General features: G+C 49.0%; 9 protein-coding genes and 1 non-coding gene across 10 annotated transcripts; 7 read left to right on the top strand and 3 right to left on the bottom strand.

The window, feature by feature from the left end:
* Positions 1–672: 672 nt before the first annotated feature.
* FPRO_15128 (uncharacterized protein) lies at positions 673–1,954 on the top strand (the record flags this gene model as incomplete). Its single annotated transcript, XM_031220586.1, has 2 exons — positions 673–796; positions 864–1,954. The coding sequence occupies 2 exons, from the start codon at positions 673–675 to the stop codon at positions 1,952–1,954; spliced, it is 1,215 nt and encodes a 404-aa protein (XP_031086230.1).
* Positions 1,955–2,817: 863 nt separating this feature from the next.
* On the top strand, positions 2,818–3,818 carry FPRO_15127 (putative endoglucanase; the record flags this gene model as incomplete). Its single annotated transcript, XM_031220587.1, has 3 exons — positions 2,818–3,337; positions 3,400–3,442; positions 3,518–3,818. 3 exons carry the CDS (start codon positions 2,818–2,820, stop codon positions 3,816–3,818), a joined length of 864 nt encoding a protein of 287 aa, XP_031086231.1.
* A 394-nt stretch (positions 3,819–4,212) lies between these two features.
* Positions 4,213–5,814, bottom strand: FPRO_15126 (uncharacterized protein; the record flags this gene model as incomplete). The annotated part of the gene is made up of 2 exons (XM_031220588.1): positions 4,213–5,671; positions 5,723–5,814. The coding sequence occupies 2 exons, from the start codon at positions 5,812–5,814 to the stop codon at positions 4,213–4,215; spliced, it is 1,551 nt and encodes a 516-aa protein (XP_031086232.1).
* A 2,836-nt stretch (positions 5,815–8,650) lies between these two features.
* FPRO_15125 (uncharacterized protein) lies at positions 8,651–9,268 on the bottom strand (the record flags this gene model as incomplete). The annotated part of the gene is made up of 2 exons (XM_031220589.1): positions 8,651–9,114; positions 9,166–9,268. The coding sequence occupies 2 exons, from the start codon at positions 9,266–9,268 to the stop codon at positions 8,651–8,653; spliced, it is 567 nt and encodes a 188-aa protein (XP_031086233.1).
* Positions 9,269–9,995: 727 nt separating this feature from the next.
* FPRO_15124 (uncharacterized protein) lies at positions 9,996–10,701 on the top strand (the record flags this gene model as incomplete). Its single annotated transcript, XM_031220590.1, has 2 exons — positions 9,996–10,181; positions 10,228–10,701. The coding sequence occupies 2 exons, from the start codon at positions 9,996–9,998 to the stop codon at positions 10,699–10,701; spliced, it is 660 nt and encodes a 219-aa protein (XP_031086234.1).
* A 1,052-nt stretch (positions 10,702–11,753) lies between these two features.
* Positions 11,754–15,208, top strand: FPRO_15123 (uncharacterized protein; the record flags this gene model as incomplete). The annotated part of the gene is made up of 3 exons (XM_031220591.1): positions 11,754–11,812; positions 11,883–14,597; positions 14,647–15,208. 3 exons carry the CDS (start codon positions 11,754–11,756, stop codon positions 15,206–15,208), a joined length of 3,336 nt encoding a protein of 1,111 aa, XP_031086235.1.
* Positions 15,209–16,304: 1,096 nt separating this feature from the next.
* rrna17 lies at positions 16,305–16,420 on the top strand. Its single transcript, XR_004093477.1, has one exon. It is a non-coding gene; the product is annotated as a ribosomal RNA (ribosomal RNA).
* A 501-nt stretch (positions 16,421–16,921) lies between these two features.
* On the bottom strand, positions 16,922–17,425 carry FPRO_15122 (uncharacterized protein; the record flags this gene model as incomplete). The annotated part of the gene is made up of 1 exon (XM_031220593.1): positions 16,922–17,425. One exon carries the CDS (start codon positions 17,423–17,425, stop codon positions 16,922–16,924), a length of 504 nt encoding a protein of 167 aa, XP_031086236.1.
* A 1,288-nt stretch (positions 17,426–18,713) lies between these two features.
* Positions 18,714–19,397, top strand: FPRO_15121 (putative ADP-ribosylation factor; the record flags this gene model as incomplete). Its single annotated transcript, XM_031220594.1, has 3 exons — positions 18,714–19,145; positions 19,196–19,267; positions 19,323–19,397. The coding sequence occupies 3 exons, from the start codon at positions 18,714–18,716 to the stop codon at positions 19,395–19,397; spliced, it is 579 nt and encodes a 192-aa protein (XP_031086237.1).
* Positions 19,398–19,675: 278 nt separating this feature from the next.
* On the top strand, positions 19,676–20,110 carry FPRO_15120 (related to UPF0136 membrane protein YJR085C; the record flags this gene model as incomplete). The annotated part of the gene is made up of 3 exons (XM_031220595.1): positions 19,676–19,712; positions 19,774–19,866; positions 19,914–20,110. The coding sequence occupies 3 exons, from the start codon at positions 19,676–19,678 to the stop codon at positions 20,108–20,110; spliced, it is 327 nt and encodes a 108-aa protein (XP_031086238.1).
* Positions 20,111–20,408: the final 298 nt, after the last annotated feature.

A 20,408-nucleotide genomic window follows, 5' to 3' on the forward strand; every position in this document is an offset into this window, starting at 1 on the left:
CTTACTTATGTTCCCAACCTTAGGTAAACGCTGCCTGATCTGCTTGCTTCCTTACTAATCTAGATTAAACATTATGATTAAGCATCGAGCTTCAGGTTAAGACATTCATTCCCGACTTGGCTTCTCTTTCTTCTAGTTCAACTTTTTAATCTTATATTCCATCGTCTATCAGGACCGGCGCCCCATCTCGCTACTGGGGTATGCCTCAAGTCCTGCTCTTCTGGTACCTTCAACCTGGGACTCCAACATCACGCCACCGCCGCGAACCATCTTAATTGTATCTCTACTCAACTTCCTGGGTATCTACCTTGCGGGCCAGGATAAGTCTCAGTGTATTAGACCCATTCCGCACTATGGACTGAGCCTTGCGGCATAGTCCATCATGGTTGGTGGGTTAATTTAAGTTTGAAACATTCCAAGACAACCCACGCTGTTGACCTAGAGGAAAGCGGCAGACGGGCCACTGGGGAAGCCTATGAATGTTTACACAGATACATCGGGTAAGTTTTGAGACTTTAGGTCGATTTAAGGGCTTTCTTATATTCACTGATCAACTTGTCATTGACTCTCCTCGCCATTCCTTTCTCGATTTAATTCTCTCGTTCTAACTTGACTTTCGGTCCCTTCCTGTCGTTAACTTCTTTCCTGCATCCCTGATTAATTGACCTTGTCATGGTTCACCCTGCATTCGTCACTGGAGCAGTGCTCCTTTTCTTCACCTCTCTTGCGACTGCCAAGCCCGTTAGCATCGCAAGTTCGATTGCTTCTGGAACTCTCATTCCTGGCTTCCCTCATCGTGAGTTTGCATCCCAACCTGCCATAAAGCAGCATACCTTCACAATCCTTTCTAACAGAGTTGAAAGATGGGGGTAAATTCTGGAATCGCGCCACACCAGTGACAGCTCTTTCCACAACCGTGGCTGTCGAGGCTGCCGAATCTACCGAAGACGAAGCATGTGACGAGTCTGAAGAGATCGTCACTGAGACTACTGAGGATAGTTGTGATCTTGTCGAGGAAACTGACACCACGCTTTCCCCGGCGGTCTCCACGACTGCACCTGTCGAACACAACTTCGAGCCGACGTCCGCGACGCCTTTGTTTGTATCTGTTTCGCCCACTGACGCTGTGTCAACCGCTGTGTCATCCCCAGGAAGCGGAAGCTCTGATGGTTGCGGCAAGCAGTCTTCTCTGACTAGTGGTACCTATAGCGTCACTGTCAATGGCCGCACTCGCTCATATATCCTTGATGTTCCTAAGAGTTACAATAGCAGCAAGGGATACAAGCTCATCTTTGGTCTTCACTGGCGTGGAGGTACCATGGAAGATGTGGCGACGGGTCAGACTGTCGAGGCCGGTGTCTGGAACTACTACGGTCTGAAGCGCCTAGCTGAAGACAGTGCCATCTTTGTTGCACCGCAGGGAATCGATAACGGCTGGGGTAACAGCAACGGAGACGACGTCAAGTTCATTGATGCCATAATGGAGCACGTTGAAGCAGATCTCTGTGTTGACCAGTCCCAACGCTTCGCGACGGGCTTCAGTTTCGGGGGCGCCATGACATACTCGTTGGCATGCTCCCGAGCCGACAAGCTTCGCGCAGTTGCCGTCCTCTCGGGCGCCCAACTCAGTGGCTGCGAAGGTGGCAACGATCCTGTCCCGTACCTTGGAATCCACGGTGTTGATGACGATATTTTGAGTATCTCGATGGGCCATTCCCTGCGGGATAAGCTCGTTTTGAACAATGGCTGCCAGGCCCAGTCAGCGCCGGAGCCAAGCTCTGGAAGCTTGACTCACACAAAGACCACTTACACCTGTAATTCGGGATATCCGGTGACATGGATTGCATTTGATGGCGGGCACATTGCATCCCCCCAGGATGGGGCCACGACTGATAGTGGATTGAGAACATGGGCTCCTGGAGAGACATGGGAATTCTTCTCTCAGTTTTCGTAAACTTGGTGGCACATATCTGGGTCGAGAGAGTTGGGTCAATGCCCATGGCCGTTTGTAGATGCACTACTAGGCTCACCCGCTCTCACCTCACCTAATAGATAGCCACAAAGAGAGGAAACATGTGTGGAGAAACAAACGACTGTGGTGGCGGCGCCGCCATTGTGTTTCGAATAATTTATAACTTTCTTCTGTATCAATTTATTTACAACATCCTATTATTAGCAATAAGGTAACAAGTAAATCTGATTCTTTGAACTAGTGAATATTTGTATCAACTTCATTTGGTTTGCCAGAACTACCTGCCAAATCTTGTAGACATGGATTCTTCCAGCGGCGCTCATCCAACCAGAATAAGCCCTGGTCAGTTTATCTCATATCCATTCACAGTTAAAACAGGCAAATAACTTTAGTTCTTGGCAGTTTCAAGTGCCTCGGGAGTACTCTTCCAAAGGTACTTTGTGGTCAGTTTGTTCCCCTCAAGTACACTCCTGCAATCGCACTAAGTCGAAAGGGAATTCGGCTAGAGCTCATCCTGTAACATTCCCCCGTTATCCATTCGATTAATTCTTCCAGCAATTACGTGATAGAGATCTTTCCTGGAGAGGGATAGTCTCGTTGACTGTCGAAGTGTTGTCTTTAGTAATATTTTCACTCCACCACGCCCCAGCAGTGATTGTCAGTTGAGAGGAATATAAAAGGGCCATGTATGATCGTTCTTGATGTTTTTCAGTTCCATTCCTTACAGCTCAACAAGAAATTGGCTTCGGTGTCTTGTCTTATTCTCTCTTTAATCATTCTCTTTTCTTTCTCTTCCCTTCGTTCAAGCTAGACTTGACACTTTTACTCTCGTTACCTACAACAAAATGAAGATCTCACTCGCTTCTCTAGCGGCCATGGTGCCCTTCGCCTCCGCTCACTACTTCTTCGATGTTCTCGTTATCGACGGCAAGGAGACGAACAGCATGCAATACGTCCGCTCCAACACCCGCGATGCAAAGTACAACCCAACGAAATGGGACAACATCCGTGACGATATGACTCCCGACAAGCTCGACTTCCGCTGCAACAAAGGCGCATTCACATTCGCCGGCCAGACCGGAACCGCCGAGGTCAAGGCTGGGTCTAAGCTCGCAATGAAACTCGCCGTTGGTGCCACAATGCAGCATCCAGGCCCTGCCCTCGTCTACATGTCCAAGGCTCCGACCACGGCGGACACGTATGAGGGTGATGGGGAGTGGTTCAAGATCTTCGAGGAAAGCGTGTGCAACAAGGAAGGAGATTTCACACGTGACGCTTGGTGCACCTGGGACAAGGACCGCATCGAGTTCACCATTCCCGCTGACCTTCCTGATGGAGAGTATCTCATTCGTCCCGAGCACATCGGTATGTTCTATTGCGTTCCATCCGCGGCCCGTCCAGGATATGCATATTGACTTGTCTTTCAGGTGTCCACGGTGCCCATGTCGGCCAGGCAGAGTTTTACTACACGTAAGTCTAATCCTCTTCATATCTTTCCATCCCCACCAGTTCATCGAAGAACATACATAGTCTAACGTCTTCTAGCTGCGCTCAAGTCAAAGTCACTGGCGGTGGCAGCGGTGTTCCCGGTCCAACGGTCAAGTTCCCTGGTGCGTACAAGAAGGATGACCCGTCCTTCAACTTCAGCATCTATGGCGGCTTCAAAGAGTACCCAATGCCCGGCCCGGCCGTATGGACCAGCGGTGGCAGTGGAAGTGGCAGCGACAACACCACTCCTGTTACGGACAACACCACTGTCCCCGATGAGGCCCAACCCACAGAGGCTGGCTGCACTAGCCGTAGGCGTGCGCGTCGTGGCTTGAAGAGTCGTCGCCACATGCATTGAGCACAATTTCCAATGCACCGACGGCCATGGTTCTCCGCGGCTTAAAAGGTCCGTGATTAATGTCCAGGCGATACTATTCATCTGAGGAACTGTGAACTCTTGGTTGGCTACTGCTTTTCCCCTTATCTTTGTTTCGTTATTTGTGCAGATCACCTGGAGTAATCTTGCCTTTATAGTATATAAGAAATAACTTAAATTATATATTATTTCACGAGCGTGAGGAGGATGAGCCGTTTCTTTAGCTGGCATATCTCTGACGACTTGCTCGTTAGTAAGTGATCACGCTGGATAACGGACGAAGTATGTAGAAAGCAAGAGGTATATTTCGCTGCAGTGGTATCGTCGATAATCAAAACAACCCTCTCCCGAGAAAACCTTCGACAACTTCCTCACCTCAGTTCGACACAACAACTGCCCCAAAGCTGATGCTCCCATTGCTACCCAACTCATTCAGCCAACCCTCCAAATCAGAGCTCACACCAACAGCCAATTCCTGCTCAACAACCCCAACCTGCCACGTATTCGTCACCACCAAGTCCCCACCTTGAGCAGAGATGACACTAAATGTCAATGCCGAACCAAAGGTGGGCGCAGTCTGCGTGAATGTCGCACTCTCAATAGCCCACTTGTCATCCTCACCCTCCGCTTTCCCCTGTATAACGCCAAGATTGCTTATCTCCCACGAATACGATCGCGTTTTGCCATGGTCCTTGACGAAAGACTGCCAGTCCTTCACAAACTTGGCTAGTCCGATATGGTCATTCTTCGTGCCCAAGTCCAGCTTGGCAGATAGACCATCGCGTATCGCTTTAGCGGAGGACCAGACCGTTTCTTCCAGATTTTCGCTCATGTTCGGCTTTGTTTGAGCCTCATTGATCTGTTCCCGAACCCTGGCAACGAGTTCTTCGTCAAACGTGAACGGCCAGTATGCTACGCTGTTGATGGCCGTCTTGTTCATGTCGATGCTCGGATGCCCTGGCTTCTGAAACTGTCTCAGACAAACAGGTGTACCGCATAAGAACGCCGAAGCCTTGATCTCCGCCAGCCTCATCGCCATCGATACCGCAATGAGTGCGTGCATAAGCCCTGTCAAAGTCGTGCCGTGCTGACGACACGCGTTAAGAACGGGCTTTAGTGCCTTTTTCGCAAGTTTCATCGCCACAATGCTCGTCGTCGACGGTTCTGTTGGTATTGGCGCCCATGTCGCCATGTGAGGTAGTTCTTTTGCTTTTATCAAAGCGATAATATCCCGTCCGAACTCGCCGACGATGAAATGCAGGGAAACGGGTAACTTGATCAGGTGATGCAATGGAGGCGTGAGTTCTGTGCTTGGGACCTCGAAGATGCGGTCTTTGAGAATCACGGTGCCATCGTCTTGTGTGTTGAAACACGTGAAAAGACTGTCCTGGAAGAGTTTCCCGCTTTTCCCATCTGCCGCGGTATGCTCCCAGGCAAAGATAACATCGATAAAGTTAGATTCGGCTGGTTTCAGTACAGTCGCCCTCCAACCAGGCTGGGTTTCAAGATTCGTATAAGGCTCATTGACTTGCCATTCCAAGGTAGCATGAAGGATTGATTCGTACGAATCTTGATCAGAGACGGTCCGCCATTCTATATGCTTACCCAAGTCAATCTGATCGAGTCGTACCCAGTATTGCTTCTTAGAGTCCGCGTTGATTCGTCCAACCGTGAACAGCGGATGCATTAGAATAGCGCGGGCGAAGGCATTCTCAACAACAACCTGGAATGATGCAGCGTCCGAGGTGAGTAGTGCTCCGGGGATACGATAACGACATGATATCGCACAGCCGATAATTGCTCCTAACGAATAATGAGCAGCTTGGAGGTGTTCACTGGAGGACATTAGCTCTACCTTTGAGGCTGCGGGTCGGGGTAGGACTCACACAGGGCTGAGCTTCCTCAAGACCTTGTCCTTGTCGCTGAGACTTCTGGCGCTCTTCTTGCTACGAAGGCGGTCGATCATGTTTGACGACATGGTGTAGCTGTAGCACTCGGGCAGATGGGAGAAGGGTTAAAGTGTTTACGGTTCAGCGAATTAAGCTCTTTAACTATCAAGCTTCAGAAGCATGGACATAACAATCTTATAGTAAAGTTTATTAAAATAGAATAGTCTACCACTGTCAGATGGTGACACGCTCGGTTGGCTTCAAGGTGAATTAGCAGGGTTATTTAGCCAATCACCTAGTCTTGTTCCGTCGGCCGTCGTGGCCCTTGTTCGTGACGGTGACGCTAGCGCGGTCATGATTGGGCTGATTCATTCCGTCGGGCGTCCGCGGGCACCAAGTTGAGTCGCGTTCTGGGGCAATCTGGCACCTTTGATTGAGGCTCAGGGCGTCGCTTTACCCTACAAGGCTACGTACATCGTTCGCACTCGGATAGGGGTGCCTAGTGTTTCAGGGATTTGCTCAATCAGTTCATCTCGACACGAGAGTTGATTGGTGGACTCTGGCTTCGTCATTGACCTTTGTTGGTAAGATGTCTACAATTGACAGTCTGGTCATATCATAATAGGGCTCAGGTACGAGCATCCGCCCGCGTCCGATTACAAGTCACATTGTCTTTGAAAGTAAGCAGACGTCAATTTTGAGGTTGATGTTGACTTTGGTAGGGGTAAGGCTTCTGCTTGACATTCCGGGGCCCGCAGACCCGCGGCCCTGGTCCGACCACTAGCGTGGGTCTTACGGGCTTAAAAAAGACGAATAAGCTGTCAAGTGACAGCCGCACATCCGTTTCAGCTTTGTTCTCTCGAGTTCAAAGATTCATGTTCATCATTTAGTTGCCCAGCCGGAGCCTTTACCGTGGCAGCACATCCTGCCACTGATCATGCTCATGTACACAGCGACTCGTTCAGGTCGACCCCACTGACACTGAAGGAAGTGACATGGGAACTTTAAGGAGCTTGAATGACATGCAATTATTTGCTGTCAAGAACAGTGCACAATGCTAAATGTTTCGATTCACGACAGAGCTAATCATGCAAAGAATGCCCCCGGCTTCACTAAGCTTTATGACGCTCTGCGCTGATCTATCAATGGCCAGCAAACTCTCTGAACTTCTGCCCTTGAACAATGTATACAGTTGTGCCAAAAAAGAAACAGTGATATGCCGGTTGAATCCGGCGCACCATAGCTGGCAAATGGCATTCTTTCATGTTGCAGAAAACCAGCTTCCTAGTGCTGTTGCATGAGTAGGGACTGTGAATGATATTTATGGATTTTTTTGACCAGACAGAGTGGCCCATTTCGGAGTATAAATTGAGCAGCTTCCTCCAGCTCTGCCGCAAACATGACCGGAAACTACTGAAAGACGTTGAAAGAAGGAATAAATCAAGAATCAAGTGCGGCCGGGGACAGCATACAATCATCATGTGCATTATGACACCACAGGAATGGCGTTGTAACTGCGGCGCAACAATGGCATCCCCTACAAAGTGGAGGACTTGCTCGAGAGACACCCCATATCTCAACACGTCGAAATGCCCTGGCCTTTACAGGAGCGATCCTCGAATCCTTCCATGGATATGCTTGACATGGTGGACGGCCAAAGAAAAGAAGCAACAGAGGGCAGGTTCATAAATTTGCTATATTTCCCCAGGGTGTCCTTCGAAATGATATTATGGTTTTGCTTAAATAGTTCACGTCAATTCCATTGAAGTGTCATTAACCAGATATCATTTTATTTCCCTTTATCTCGGTCATTTGACTCCTGAGGTGTACTGGCCTAAGCGTAAGGGGGAATTATTTGAGAACCAAAAGCAGAAACATCAGTAGACCACACTATACCAAACACCAAAAGGACAGAAAATGAGTCTCTGAAAGGATGTGTAAATGGCTTTTCAGTATCGATAGCATCAGTTCTGTTATCCAGCGGTATAGAAACTGAGTCACGGGAGTAGATTTCGGACTTGAGAATTACACACAATCAACGATTCTGACAATCATTGCAATAGCAAGACTTGAGTATGTGTCCCTACACAATTGTGATTAGAGTATTTCCGACAGTGAATAAGAAGGTGGAGATCAATTTGGTATATAAAACACATATCATTGTCCACCAATCGATGGTTCATAACACACTAATCCCGAAGGACAAGACACGAATCCCAAGGAGACGAAACAGCATCCAGAGATCATGTGTCGGCCGAATGAGATTATCAGGATATGCCATTGCCAGTATAAGGAGACGGAAACACGATGGGAACGTTGCCACCTAGCCAATCAGCTCGGACTAAGAGACAAAGACTTGGGTACTTGCTCTCAACTCAGAGAGGGAAAAAAACATTGAAGGGATATAAGTGCATGGATTGCCGATATGTAGACTTAGATAAAGAGAAATCGTGAGGACCCAACCGGAAAAGCATACCGCTGCATATAGGGGGATAGAGTTTGTCAAAAGCTGGAAGTCTTGCCGTTCACAAAGAGGTACTTTCCAGTAACCAAGAGTCTCGAGGTACAATAAAGGCCTCTCATTTCCTTTTATATTTATGACAATAAAGGCTTCGCAATTAACGTGACCCATAACGCATCAAACGTGCAAGCTCCTTTACAATCGACAACCCGTCCGTAAGTAAAACTAGCCCATGAGGGTCGCGGGTCTGATGAGTAGAGGCTCACTAGGAAAGTTGAAGCGCAGAGGCTTGATGGATTGTTTTCGATTTGCGCGCGCCGGATCGATAGGCTGAGTCCAGTGACTAATGCTTCGGTCACCGAATATCACGAACAGTCAGGCACTTAGCAACACTCAACACCACTACCATACCTTAGCAACACTAAAGCAAGCCTAGGGATATTTACATGCCTTAAGTAAATATATCATACAATATCTGAATTTATCTGTGACGTACTTGTTTGCGATATCGTAGCCCGATAGCAACTGTTTAGCAGATGCTCAATTATGCAATCCCGCCTCATCTCACGAGTACATCCAGCCTTGGAGTTGGGACACCGTACAAGCAAGCCTCCAATCGCATCCATAACTCCCCTGGCAAGCCGTGTTCTGCTTACCTGAATCCTCCTTCTATCCAGGGGACAGCACTGGCATGTCCTGTGATGCCTCTGTATACACTCCAGGCAGAATAGATGTCCGCAGGGTGTGACCACCGGAGTTACAAAAATGCCAATACATATGGGACAGACCAGGCGATCCTTGATATCGCCCGTGTATTCAAGGCTGCCAAAGTCTACAAGATTGTTTACTTCTTGTTGTGTTATGTTGTGGCGCTTTGCCTCACGAGACACAAGACACTCCACAGGCCATTCGACATCAGCTGGTTGGGCTAGACGTGTTAGCTACGGAAAGTCGAGGCTATGGCTTTTTTCCTGCTTACAGATTGCTTCCCAGGGAAGCGTTGTGTGTTCGCCAGCGCTGAATATGTCGTGAATCAAAAGGTTGGTGTTGCGCCGAGGCATTTGCTGTTGGTGGGGTGGCATATCTTATCTGCCTACTGGACGCGCCTAAGTGAGGAAAAGATAAATGGTCATTTGGAAAACGCCATATGAAGTAATCGGTATGTCAGAAATTTGGAGGGGGGAAATGTGAAAATTGGGTTTGATCTTATGGACGGGATTGATACTCCGAAGATCGGCAGGTTCTTATGCCATGTTGGAAAAGACAGTCAGTACATATGTGGGGATCTGTCACCGGACCGACCGGGGTTACATCATTATGAGCGTTGCATTACCGTAAAGCCATCTGTCATCTGTCTTGGGTCAGACATTTGTGAGTTAATCCTGCAAAGCTGCGCAACTTCCAAGTTTCCCAGCCCCCTTGTTGAGCATGAGATAGAAGTAGATTACAGAACGTGACTGAAGAATAACGTTGGCTATTGTTACTTCTGGCTTTATGTTCAAGGACTAGAATGCTTGTGTTTCTCCGACGCTTTGTATTTTAGTGTTGTACTGCGCACTATTTTAAAACCGCTTAAATTCCCGCAGTTGACCGGAAAGCTTAGCGACTTGTGAACCCTGAGAACCTGCTGGTCCAATCGCTGTCCACAGTACGGAAGGTGACATCATTCCACACGAATTTGGTTCGTGGGGGTGGAGGTACGGTGCGGACACTAGACCCTGCAGATCTCTCGATGGCTGTCAACTTGGATAAACACTGCTCGATCCCCGATCTCTCACGGTTCATCAAGATCGCCGTACATGTCACACAATGCACGATTCACTTAAATCAAAGACCACCCCATCCCCTTCTCCCTCTCCATTGAGAAGGCTAATAGATACGACTACTCAATGTAAACGCCCTCGTTGTCGGCAGCAACGTGCATCCCGCCCACGAGCCAAATCCTTTTCCAGCTTTCACAAGGGAACATCAAAACACGAGTCTTCATGCTCACAGGTAAGTAGAATTTAGCGAATCTATATGCCTATACTTACAGTACCAGTGCAGCGACCAATCACCGGAATGCGTCGGCCATCCACTCGGCAGTGTCACTGTCTTCCAGACATCAGCTATAGCCTCGGCCCTGGCAAATGAGACCGCATCCCCTCCTGGCAAATTCCATGCCGACGCACCATGCTATCTACCTAGAGATCAGGAATCATCGCAGAGAGTGCTGCATACAGATAAGGCTATGAGCAAGTCCCAAGGTCGAGGAGTCTCGCACAAGAAGCCCAGGGGGCAAAGCCATCCGCCAAAGCACCAACACCACCAACGACAAGACTTGCGGCTATGGAAAGCGAATCCTGCCCAGCCCAGCAACAGGGCATGCACATCCTGCCGGACTGAAGAGACACCGCGATGGCGCGAGGGTCCAGCAGGACCTCGAACACTGTGTAACTTCTGCGGTCTACTGTACGCGAAGCGGCAACAGAAATGCCATGATGCCCCATCAAGTCACTGCTTTACCTCTGACTAGTCTCCCCAGGCACTCAAAGGAGAGTTGTCTCCGGTTAATAAGCGACTGCACACGATTGTCGGGCGGTTTTTCTTTTTTTATAGTATCACCAGGGAGCAAAAGGTCAAGGAAAGGAAAAAGGAGTTCCAGGTCTCTTTACACATATGAGTTATCAAAAGGCAACAATGTAAACTATCAAGACAAAACCCCAAGCACCGTGCCTGTGAAGTGTTTGCGTTGCACATCTCGAAATTAGGCATGAACCTAAGGATAATTAATGGCTGAGCGGAAACAAGGGCGTCCCCACATATTCAAGGGTCTAGGGGTCTTATCGGGGTCCAATGGTCCATGTGTCAGTAAAAGACACTAGACAGGGGTATAGAGTCCAGTCAACCAACCAGACAAGCAGTTCGAACGGAGGGGCCCCGGCGTAACTTGAGAGACCCCATCCTTCTTCGTCTTGATGAGTTGAGAATGACGAAATGGCTTTTTTGCTGGCTTGCTTTGTCTTAGCCTGAGAGCGGAGAGGGAAAAAAACAGGTTTTCCTCCGCTTGGGGCTTGGGCAGTAAGAAGATGGCTCTGTGCGCGGGACAGGTCACATTTCCGGTCCGTGGTGCGTTGTTTGTTTTTGGACGGGCAAATCATCCACCTAAAAAGAACCTCGGCGGTAAAAAAGGGGCTTGTGACTGCCCGGCCCGTGTGGCGGATGCCTTTGGCAAGATCAATCGATATTGGAGAATTGCCACAATCGTTGGATGTCATTTGCATCGGTTGACCATGGGCACAATCGGTGAAACGCGCGGGCGCACCCAGATGATCCACGGACGCAAATGTTCTAGACCGTCAAAGACCTGGGGATCTAGAATCTTCGTCCGTCCTTTCTGGTATGGCGCATCTCTATCACCGGCCAATAATCTCCTGTCATGCCCGCCTTAGCTTCGCGTCCAGGTGGCGAAAGTAGGCCCAACGTTAACAGGCGGGAAGGGAAGGCTTTATTGTTGATCCTTTTTTCGTGGATTTCAGCATCCCTTCCTTTGCCCCAAGTTTGATGATACCTATCGTCAGACAGAATATGTCGGGTGTCAGGGATGCCCCGATGTCTGAGGACAGGCGCGAGAATGAGACCTCACGGTATGTTTTAATCAGAGAAACCATTTGTTGTTGTCTGGGATGAGCTACTCAACTCACCGGGGTTCCACAGATACGACGAGTTGCTACGCACAACGTGTAAGCCCTTCAGTCAGATCAGCGCTGCCGGATCCGAAAAGTCACCAGATTCCGTCCTCACTGGTCTCGCTCAGTTGGCAACTTGTCAGACCAACACCGAGCGCTCATTTGTATCTCTATTCGACGAGATAAGCCAGTACATAGTAGCCGAAGCAACGCCCTCCACGTCACTACTAAACAGCTCATCGTTGCGCAATAGCGATGAGGATCTCTTGCTCTGCGGCACTTACATCCCTCGTGCCGATGGGGCCTGTCACTATGCTTTACGTGCTATGGAGGAGACCGTGGATGCCTCGTCTTCGCAAGAGTTGCCGGTAATCGTTGTTCAAGACCTGGCTACAGACCCAAGGTTTGCGTCAAGTCCCAATTGTCGTCCAGGCAGTTTTGCTAGGTTTTACGCAGCCGTGCCTATACGGTCTCCTCGGGGCATCAACATCGGTGTCTTGTGCGTCATGAACCCTACGCCTGGGGGGAACTGGACTGACAAACACTCAAATGTCATGCGGGGATTGTCGCAAACAATCATGGATCACCTCGAGGGCAATCGAATCAAGCATTCGTTAAAGCGCAGCACGGCCATGAGCCTTGGGCTTCAGAGATTCACCGAGAGGGGGTTGCATTCACCAGTTCAGAAATCACATCTCGGCTCAGACCTTCATGCAAGCGAAACCCCAACACAACACCACAATGAAAATATCTCCTTCACAAAGTCTGTTCCACCAGAGATCCCGAAACATCAACGCAGCGATCCTACGTCCTCAAATCCATTTCTCATCGCCGCCAACATCATCAAAGAAGCTCTGCCCGCTGATAACTGCGCCTTTTTCAGCGGAGACTCGCGGGACCTTCATTTAGTCCACTCACCAGAAACAGAGACTCAGTACGACTTCTCCCTCAATGCATCTTGCCTAAGTCCAGGCGTCTACAGCAACCCGATTGTTAATGATACCCCCACTGCCACCGAATTCCAACCCTCTTGCCAGTTGCTTGGATCATCCAATGCCCTCGGCTCCAACTACACAAAGGACTTTAGCAACATTTCACAAATATTTCTATCTCACATGCTTCAAAAATACCCTGAAGGTTGCATATTCGAATTTGAGCCACAAGGCTCATCCACTCATGATACGAAAAGCTTTGCCTCAGTTTCTGAAGAACAACGATTACCACCGAGCATCCTTTCGAAAACCGAACAACATATCTACGAACAACGGGAATTGCAAAAGGCTTTCAACGGAGCTCGATATATGGCATTTATACCTATCTGGGATCCTGTCAAGGGCCTGGTCTCCATCGGCGGCTTTGCATGGTCAAAGGCACTGCGGCGTGAATCCGACAGAGACAGCGAATTGCCCTTCTTCAGGGCGCTAGGCATACTGGCGGCATCCGAGGCCTTCCAAATAGAAACACTGGCAGCCGACAAGGCCAAGTCAGATGTTCTGGGCTCGATATCTCACGAGCTGCGCTCTCCACTTCATGGAATTACACTTGGCCTTGAACTGCTAAACGACTCTGGCTTAGGTGCAGCGCAGCAGAACATAGCTCACTTGATCGGTACTTGCTGCCGTACTCTTCTTGACACGACAGAGCACCTACTGGATTTCACAAAGGTCAATCAATCGTTGGGGTCAGATACAATAGACGACGGCCGTTCGGAGGAATCTGCGATCAGCACTGCGCCATCGAATCGGGAGCAGATCTTGAACAAAACTGTTCACCTGGACCAAATTGCTGAGGATGCAGTAGAGAGCGTTTATGCAGGCCACAGCTATCAGAATGCGTCGATCGCTCACATCTTCAGTCCTTTCAACAGCCGAACGAGTGCCGACGTCAGCGCCCTTCGACGAATGGACTCAATAGAAGCGGCAGAGGCAAAGGCCATCGACCAGAGGAATCGACCACAGGATGGTGTCGTTTCCGTGTTTTTGCTCTACGATCCAACGCTCCCATGGAGCTTCCAAACGCGGGCCGGTGCTATTCGCCGAATTATCATGAACCTTTTTGGAAACTCGCTCAAGTATACATCTCAAGGTTTCATCAAGGCTACGTTGTCTCAATCACAATTAAAAGATGCTACAGGCGGAGAGCGCATGATTGAACTGGTGGTTGAAGATACGGGTCGCGGAATCAGCGAGGACTTTCTCCGCAATAACGTATTCAAGCCGTTCTCTCAAGAGGACCAATTATCTACCGGGACGGGGCTGGGACTCAGTTTCGTCCAGAGGATGACCTACCAGCTTGGAGGCACAATATCCATCAGTAGCCAAGTCGATGTTGGTACCAAAGTCACAGTGTCGATACCCATGGTGCAAGGTACAAGCTCTCCAGGGTCTGAATTTGCGGTGTACGCACAAAGCCCATGCCACGGCCTACGCGCCAAACTGGCCGGTCTGCCTCCAGGCCACACGGCCGCTCTTCAGCCTGAGTCTATGACTTTCCAAGCCTTGATGAGTGATTTGTGCTTTGAGCGCCTCGGCATGGTATCGGACGCGTTATCAGAGGTGGAGCGACTAGCTCCAGATGTCGTTGTTGTGCAGGACAGTTCAACAAGCAATATTTCAGAACTAGCGCAGTCATGGCCCGACGCACCGGTACTGGTGCTTTGCAACAACGCACTTGTCGTTCAAAGATACGAGTCAGCACACATATCAGCTGGACACACGGGATTATGTGATTTTGTTGCACAACCGTGAGTCATTCTGTATATGCAATACCCATTTTTACTAACTAGTTCCAAGTCTCACTCCGAACAAGCTAGCAAGGGCAGTCTCAAGAGCCATCACCCTCTGGGCTGAGTTAGAAGACAGTCCACACAGCACAGGAACAATACCACTGCCCACGCCATCAGACACGGTATCATGCAGCCAACCGCCGACACCCGCCATAGAGAGTCCCTTGGGCGGGCTGGTCCCAGCCCAAGACTACTTCCAGACCCCACAGTTCCTCCTAGTAGAAGACAACCCTATAAACCTCAAGATGCTAACTCATTTTATGAGGAAACTCCAAAAGCCGTATCACACCGCAGTAAACGGGCAGGAAGCGGTGAATGCTTATAAAGAGACGCCGGGGCAGTTTAAGTGTGTTCTTATGGATATATCTATGCCGATAATGGACGGTCTAGAAGCTACGCGTCAGATACGAGCTTTTGAGCGATACAACGGAATAGCTGCATCCAAGATCTTGGCTATTACGGGACTTGGGTCTGAGAGTACGCGGGAGGAAGCAACTAGAAGCGGTGTCGATGTTTTTATGACGAAACCTGTCAAGCTGCGTGAGCTGGAAGCGGTTATTAATAGTTAAGGTGGACATTTGCTCTACAAGTGACATTTTCTAGGAATTTGCCTAGGCTAACTCGATAGACAGCGGGGGCAAGAGATGACTGTCCATTGATTCCAGTGCCTTTCAAGGACTCGTCACTGAGTGTGTAGGACTGAGAGGGATGATTGCAAGTACCGTGGCGAGGTAGCAGCTTGCGCTTTGTAATGAAGCCCTAGCCGTGCTGTAGGTCAAGCTTGTCTTTAAATAGAGCTTCGCATACATGATAAATGCTCTGTGTGAGAGATACCATTCTCCGTTGAGCATATTTCGCTCTGATTTCCTTAAAAAAAAAAGAAGAAAAAAAAGGAACACATAATCAACAGTAAGGAGATTTGTCTGATGCTGTGACTGAGGAAATCGCAAGCCTGTTGTGATGGCAGCTCAAATCATGCTGATCGATGACCTGGGAAATAGCACATCGCTGAAAACCACGAAAAGCCATCGTTCGAATTGAATGAAGATAGCAATTGCACTTAGCCGTAACAACCACGAAATTTTGCGAATGTTTTGGCTTAACTAGCGATTGAGTAGGAGAAACAACCCTTGGCGTGAAAGTACCATTACTCGAGCAAAGATCGAAATTCCAAAAGAGCAAGAGCCAGCAAGAACCAAATTTCCAGAGTAAACGTTGCGGCGGCCTCGTGGACGATGGTTTCGAAGTTACCATGAATCGGAAGTTCCACTGCGTGGCATCTACTATAGAGCAACGATGTCAGAACAACCCGGCTGTGAAACTCCCCGCTGATGTCCCGATTGGCACCTTTTCGGCTGATGCTTTTGGGGCTGCACGATCTCAAGATAGCACTTATGATGTCATGACACATGCGGGTGATCCTTACTATAAGATGGATAGAAATGGGAATGTCGCTGCTGGTTAGTATGGTGTTCAGGGACACGTCTATAAAGAAAATACAGACATACAAGATGCCAAGTTCTGCACGGGTTCTTGGGATGAGGCTCTATTTAATCATGATTCATATAGTTCTTTGCAAGTGGCAGATTCATTTGCCTCCAAGGAGAGCTACAGAGAGCAAGTCTCAGCTTTCTTGAGTCACAACAGCAGCTCATTCTATTACATACGACCATACCTGCAGTAGAATACGGGATCCCGTCCGCTCTCCCATAGTCAAGCCTGCAAGGGGCGGATTAGTAGTTGGGTCGGTGACGACCAGCGAATCCCCGCTGTTGTATGTCTTTTTGCCTTCTTTGTGATTTGATCTGCCTTTATTTTTGCCTGTCTGTTGGCTGTAGAGGATGTGGTGTGGCTGACTGACAATCTGGGTTGTTGGGATGGTTGTGGAGTTGAAGTCACGAACAGGCACATTGGGCGGGGAGACTGGCGAGGACTTGTTTACAAAACGTTGATGCGACTGCGAAGTCTCAAATGAAACGATAAGGCCTTCCTACGTTTGTTTTGTTGCTTTGCTATGCTGGATAGGTTGAGGGAAATGCTTTAAATGAAGGAACTCCCACTCTCAACCTAGATGGAACACTTCACTGTATCACTAACATCCATTTAATTATTTTTGGTCTGAGCCCAAACTGCGCTCTATGCGAAATCACGAGGGCCTATAAATTATTTGAGAGTTTGTCTGATCAATTGAATTTGGCAAACTTTGATCTCAGCTATAGGCAATATTGGACGTGCCATATCCTAGATGTCGCTCTTGTCCAATCCCCACGTCTACCGGCAACTCAAGCGAAATACATTTTGTCCTCGTAATCCCGATTTCCTCGTTTGCAGTGTCCGGCCTTGCATCCCTCGCAGTGATCTTCCTCGTGAGGCTCCGTGCGCTTGTCAGAGTACTTTGGTTTCTCGACCTCAACTCCATTCCACTTCTTGATTCGGTATGTGACTCTGTCGACATACGTATCTTCTCTGAGCTTTGGCTTGCTTAGGTGGTTGCATTCACGGCAACGCTGGTGGTACACACGGACATTGTAGCGAGTGCGGGAGTACTCGCGGATCGTGATAGCAACGACCATACTCTTCCAGCCAGGAGAGTCACATTTATTGTTGTGGCATACGAATCGCCCGATGATGTTGGTGTCGAAGGTATGGATGGTGCCGGGATCCTCATCTTTGTCGAAGAAGGTGTAGTCAAGCTGATGTTCTTCAAGTTTATCGGCGACCTGGTCGTGGAGCTCGGGGAACATGGACCACGAGCGCGGCGGCTTCTTTCCTCTGTTGCCCGGCATGATAAAACAACTTCTGGTTATTTCTGGGACGTTAGTTTGTTAGCACCCATGCCGATTAATAGATAAAGCTTGATCGCGCGGCTTACCTGGTGTTGGTTGTCGTATTGATCCTGCCGGTGAGGTTTAGATAAGAAGGGAAGAAAGAGAATCTTGTGAGGAGGAAGAGAGACCAGAGAGAGGAGAGAGAGAAGGGGAGGGAAAGGTTGGGGCACGACGGCTTGCATGAATGACGAAAGAGCAAACATCATGCACTGCCGCTCAGCTGTTTGCCAGTGCCAACGCTAATCGCGGTCTCTTGCTGGTGGCAAGCAGCTGTAGCTTTGAAAAACGCGATGCGCCACGCACCACTTATCATCGGCTGTTTGAACGACAAAGTGCTGCCTTGGAAAGCTCTCAAATTGGAAGATGATTAATTCAAATGACATTCTAGTAGGTACTGTTTGCCTCCAACGACTCTTAACAAAGGGTGTTTATCGATTCTTTTACACACTGTTTGTTTCGAACCAGCAGCGCCTATTGGTGATTTAAGTTGCCGCGGTCGGCCTCCTGCGTCGACCATCTCCTACGACCGCGTGACACGGCTCTGGACAGCGCAGACATACAGGGCCACATGCAGCATTTGGTTACCGATCGCCATTCACTGCCGTTTGCGCCTTCGTTGCTTCTGTATTGGATCTCTCCCTTGCGTCTTCCTTATCCCCGTTTAGTCATGGAACAGTAATACTCGTGTTAAACGACACTACAAGATCTGGAACCTTTGCAGAGCGTCATCCATCTGATGTTCATTTTTCTCAGAAACGCCTTTATCTTTTCGTTTAGGAAACGAGGCGGTCAGGATCATGCGCAAGCTCAGGGAATGCCAGGGCCTCAAGGGCCATTTCAACTGTCGGTCACGCTGAAACCTAGCCTTCTAAAGAATTCTCCCTAGATATGATTCCTCAAAAGACTTTGCAGCACAAATATGATAGACTTTGTCCCATGGACATGGTGACGATCTGAACAGTCTAGCCTTGGTATCGCGATCCCGAAGAAGACGAAAGGCATGAGGGTCAGGTCAGTCCTTGGCTCGATACCATCGTCACCAACGAGAAAGGGCTTTTGGACACAAGATCTGACCAGATCACCAGCAATCAAAGTGGGTGAGCTGTCAAGAGTAGCGCTTACTTATAAGCCCCCGCTGATGCCTGGTCTGCCATGCCACGGATTCATAAAACGCACAGCTTTCCTCGAGACAGATAACTCTCCATACATAAAATTCCAGCATTCTCCTGCAGCCAAGGAACCCAAAATGGGCGCCACATTCTCTCAGTTCTGGGCCCCGCCGCCAATCACAGTTGGCTTAATTGGTCTTCGCTCAGCAGGAAAAACAACCATCGTGCATACATTGAGCGGAAATCCAGATCTAGTGACGCCATCCATTGAAAGCGAGTCTCCTTCATTTTCGGCCATTGAATTCATAACACTGACATCAGTAGCCGTCGAGATCACCCCCGTGTTTCAAGGAAGCCAACGGTTCAAACTCTTCGACTATGCCGGAAATCCGCACTGGAGACCTTGTTGGAGGAGTTTCATGTCCAGATTACAAGCCGTTGTTTTTGTCATCGACAGCACAGACATGGATGCACTACAGGAAGCAAAGATGGAGTTGATTGGGTTGTTGGAGGAAGATATGCTTGAACAGCAGCCGTTTTTAGTGCTTGCTAACAAGCAGGATAATTCGGTGAGAGAGGCATCGTGACATGTGTCATCTTGGGGACTGACATGCGACAGAAAGCCATGAGCGTCGCGAAATTGACTGAATACCTCGATATACAACAATATCTTGACAGACCATCGAAATGCGTCAGTGCCAGCCTCACATGGCACGTTCAAGCTGATGCTAACGCGTAATTAACAGCGCGTTCAGTCTACAAGCGCATTGACAGGGGAAGGGTTGGCTACGGGTCTAGAATGGGTGCGAAAAGCATTTTAAGAGCATCGCAACTGATGTATCAAGCGACTATACTATTACTGAGGAGCCGCCCCAGTCTCGGCGTTCAGGGAGCCACGATGTTGATGTTGTGATTAACATGTTATCTACGCGACCGTGTTGGTACGATAAGCTCCGGAACCACATTTCCCCGTGCCTATCAAGTGCATTTGTCAGCCAGTCTCGAAGATCAGCCCACCAAATGCCGCTGATGCCGACAAGTCTCATCAACCCAAAAGCTTATTATCAGTGTATCATCGATCGCCATCGACGTCGAAAAAATGGCTGAGCACCCTTCATTCACTCTCGCTGGTCTACGTAAGTCACCCCACGACCTCCTACTGTGACCTGGACCCTAACTGACCATCCTTCATCACAGTGGCCGCTGGCGGTACAGCTGGCTACATCCGAACTCGCTCAACTCCTTCTCTCGTCGCTGGTGTTGGTCTTGGTATCTCATACGCTTATGCTGGTACGTGCTCCTCTCCCTCAAATGATCTCAAGGCTCACAAGGCGCAGGCTATCTCCTCAAGAACAACAAGGACTACGGATCTGAGCTTGCCCTTGCCAACAGTGTCCTCTTGACCGGCTCCGCTGTGCCTAGAATCATCAAGACAGGTGGTCGAGCTCCTGTACCGCTTCTACTTGGTGCTGCGGGTGGACTTGCGACGTATTATTACCAGAAGAAGTTCCGTGAGTTTCGGTACGGTGTATAAGAACGTTGAGCAGCGGTGGATAAATGGAGCAGTGCGAAAAGAACAATATCTCATTGTAAAATACTGTACTATATAAATAATCTATCCCCGGGAATTATGTACATTGTGTGACGCCCGAGAGACGATTGACACCTACTTAGCTGGCATAGAACAGGATCTATGATACTTGCAGTGGATCTTGAGTAATGTGATTCGGAATTACTAACGAAGGCCTGGAAACAATCCGTAGGCTCCGGATGAAGAAGCGCTTGTGTGATATAGGTGTCACGTCCTCATCCTCTAGGCAGACCTTGAACGC

Source organism: Fusarium proliferatum, assembly GCF_900067095.1.
Source record: "Fusarium proliferatum ET1 genome assembly, contig: FPRO_scaffold009, whole genome shotgun sequence".
Taxonomy (NCBI): domain Eukaryota; kingdom Fungi; phylum Ascomycota; class Sordariomycetes; order Hypocreales; family Nectriaceae; genus Fusarium; species Fusarium proliferatum.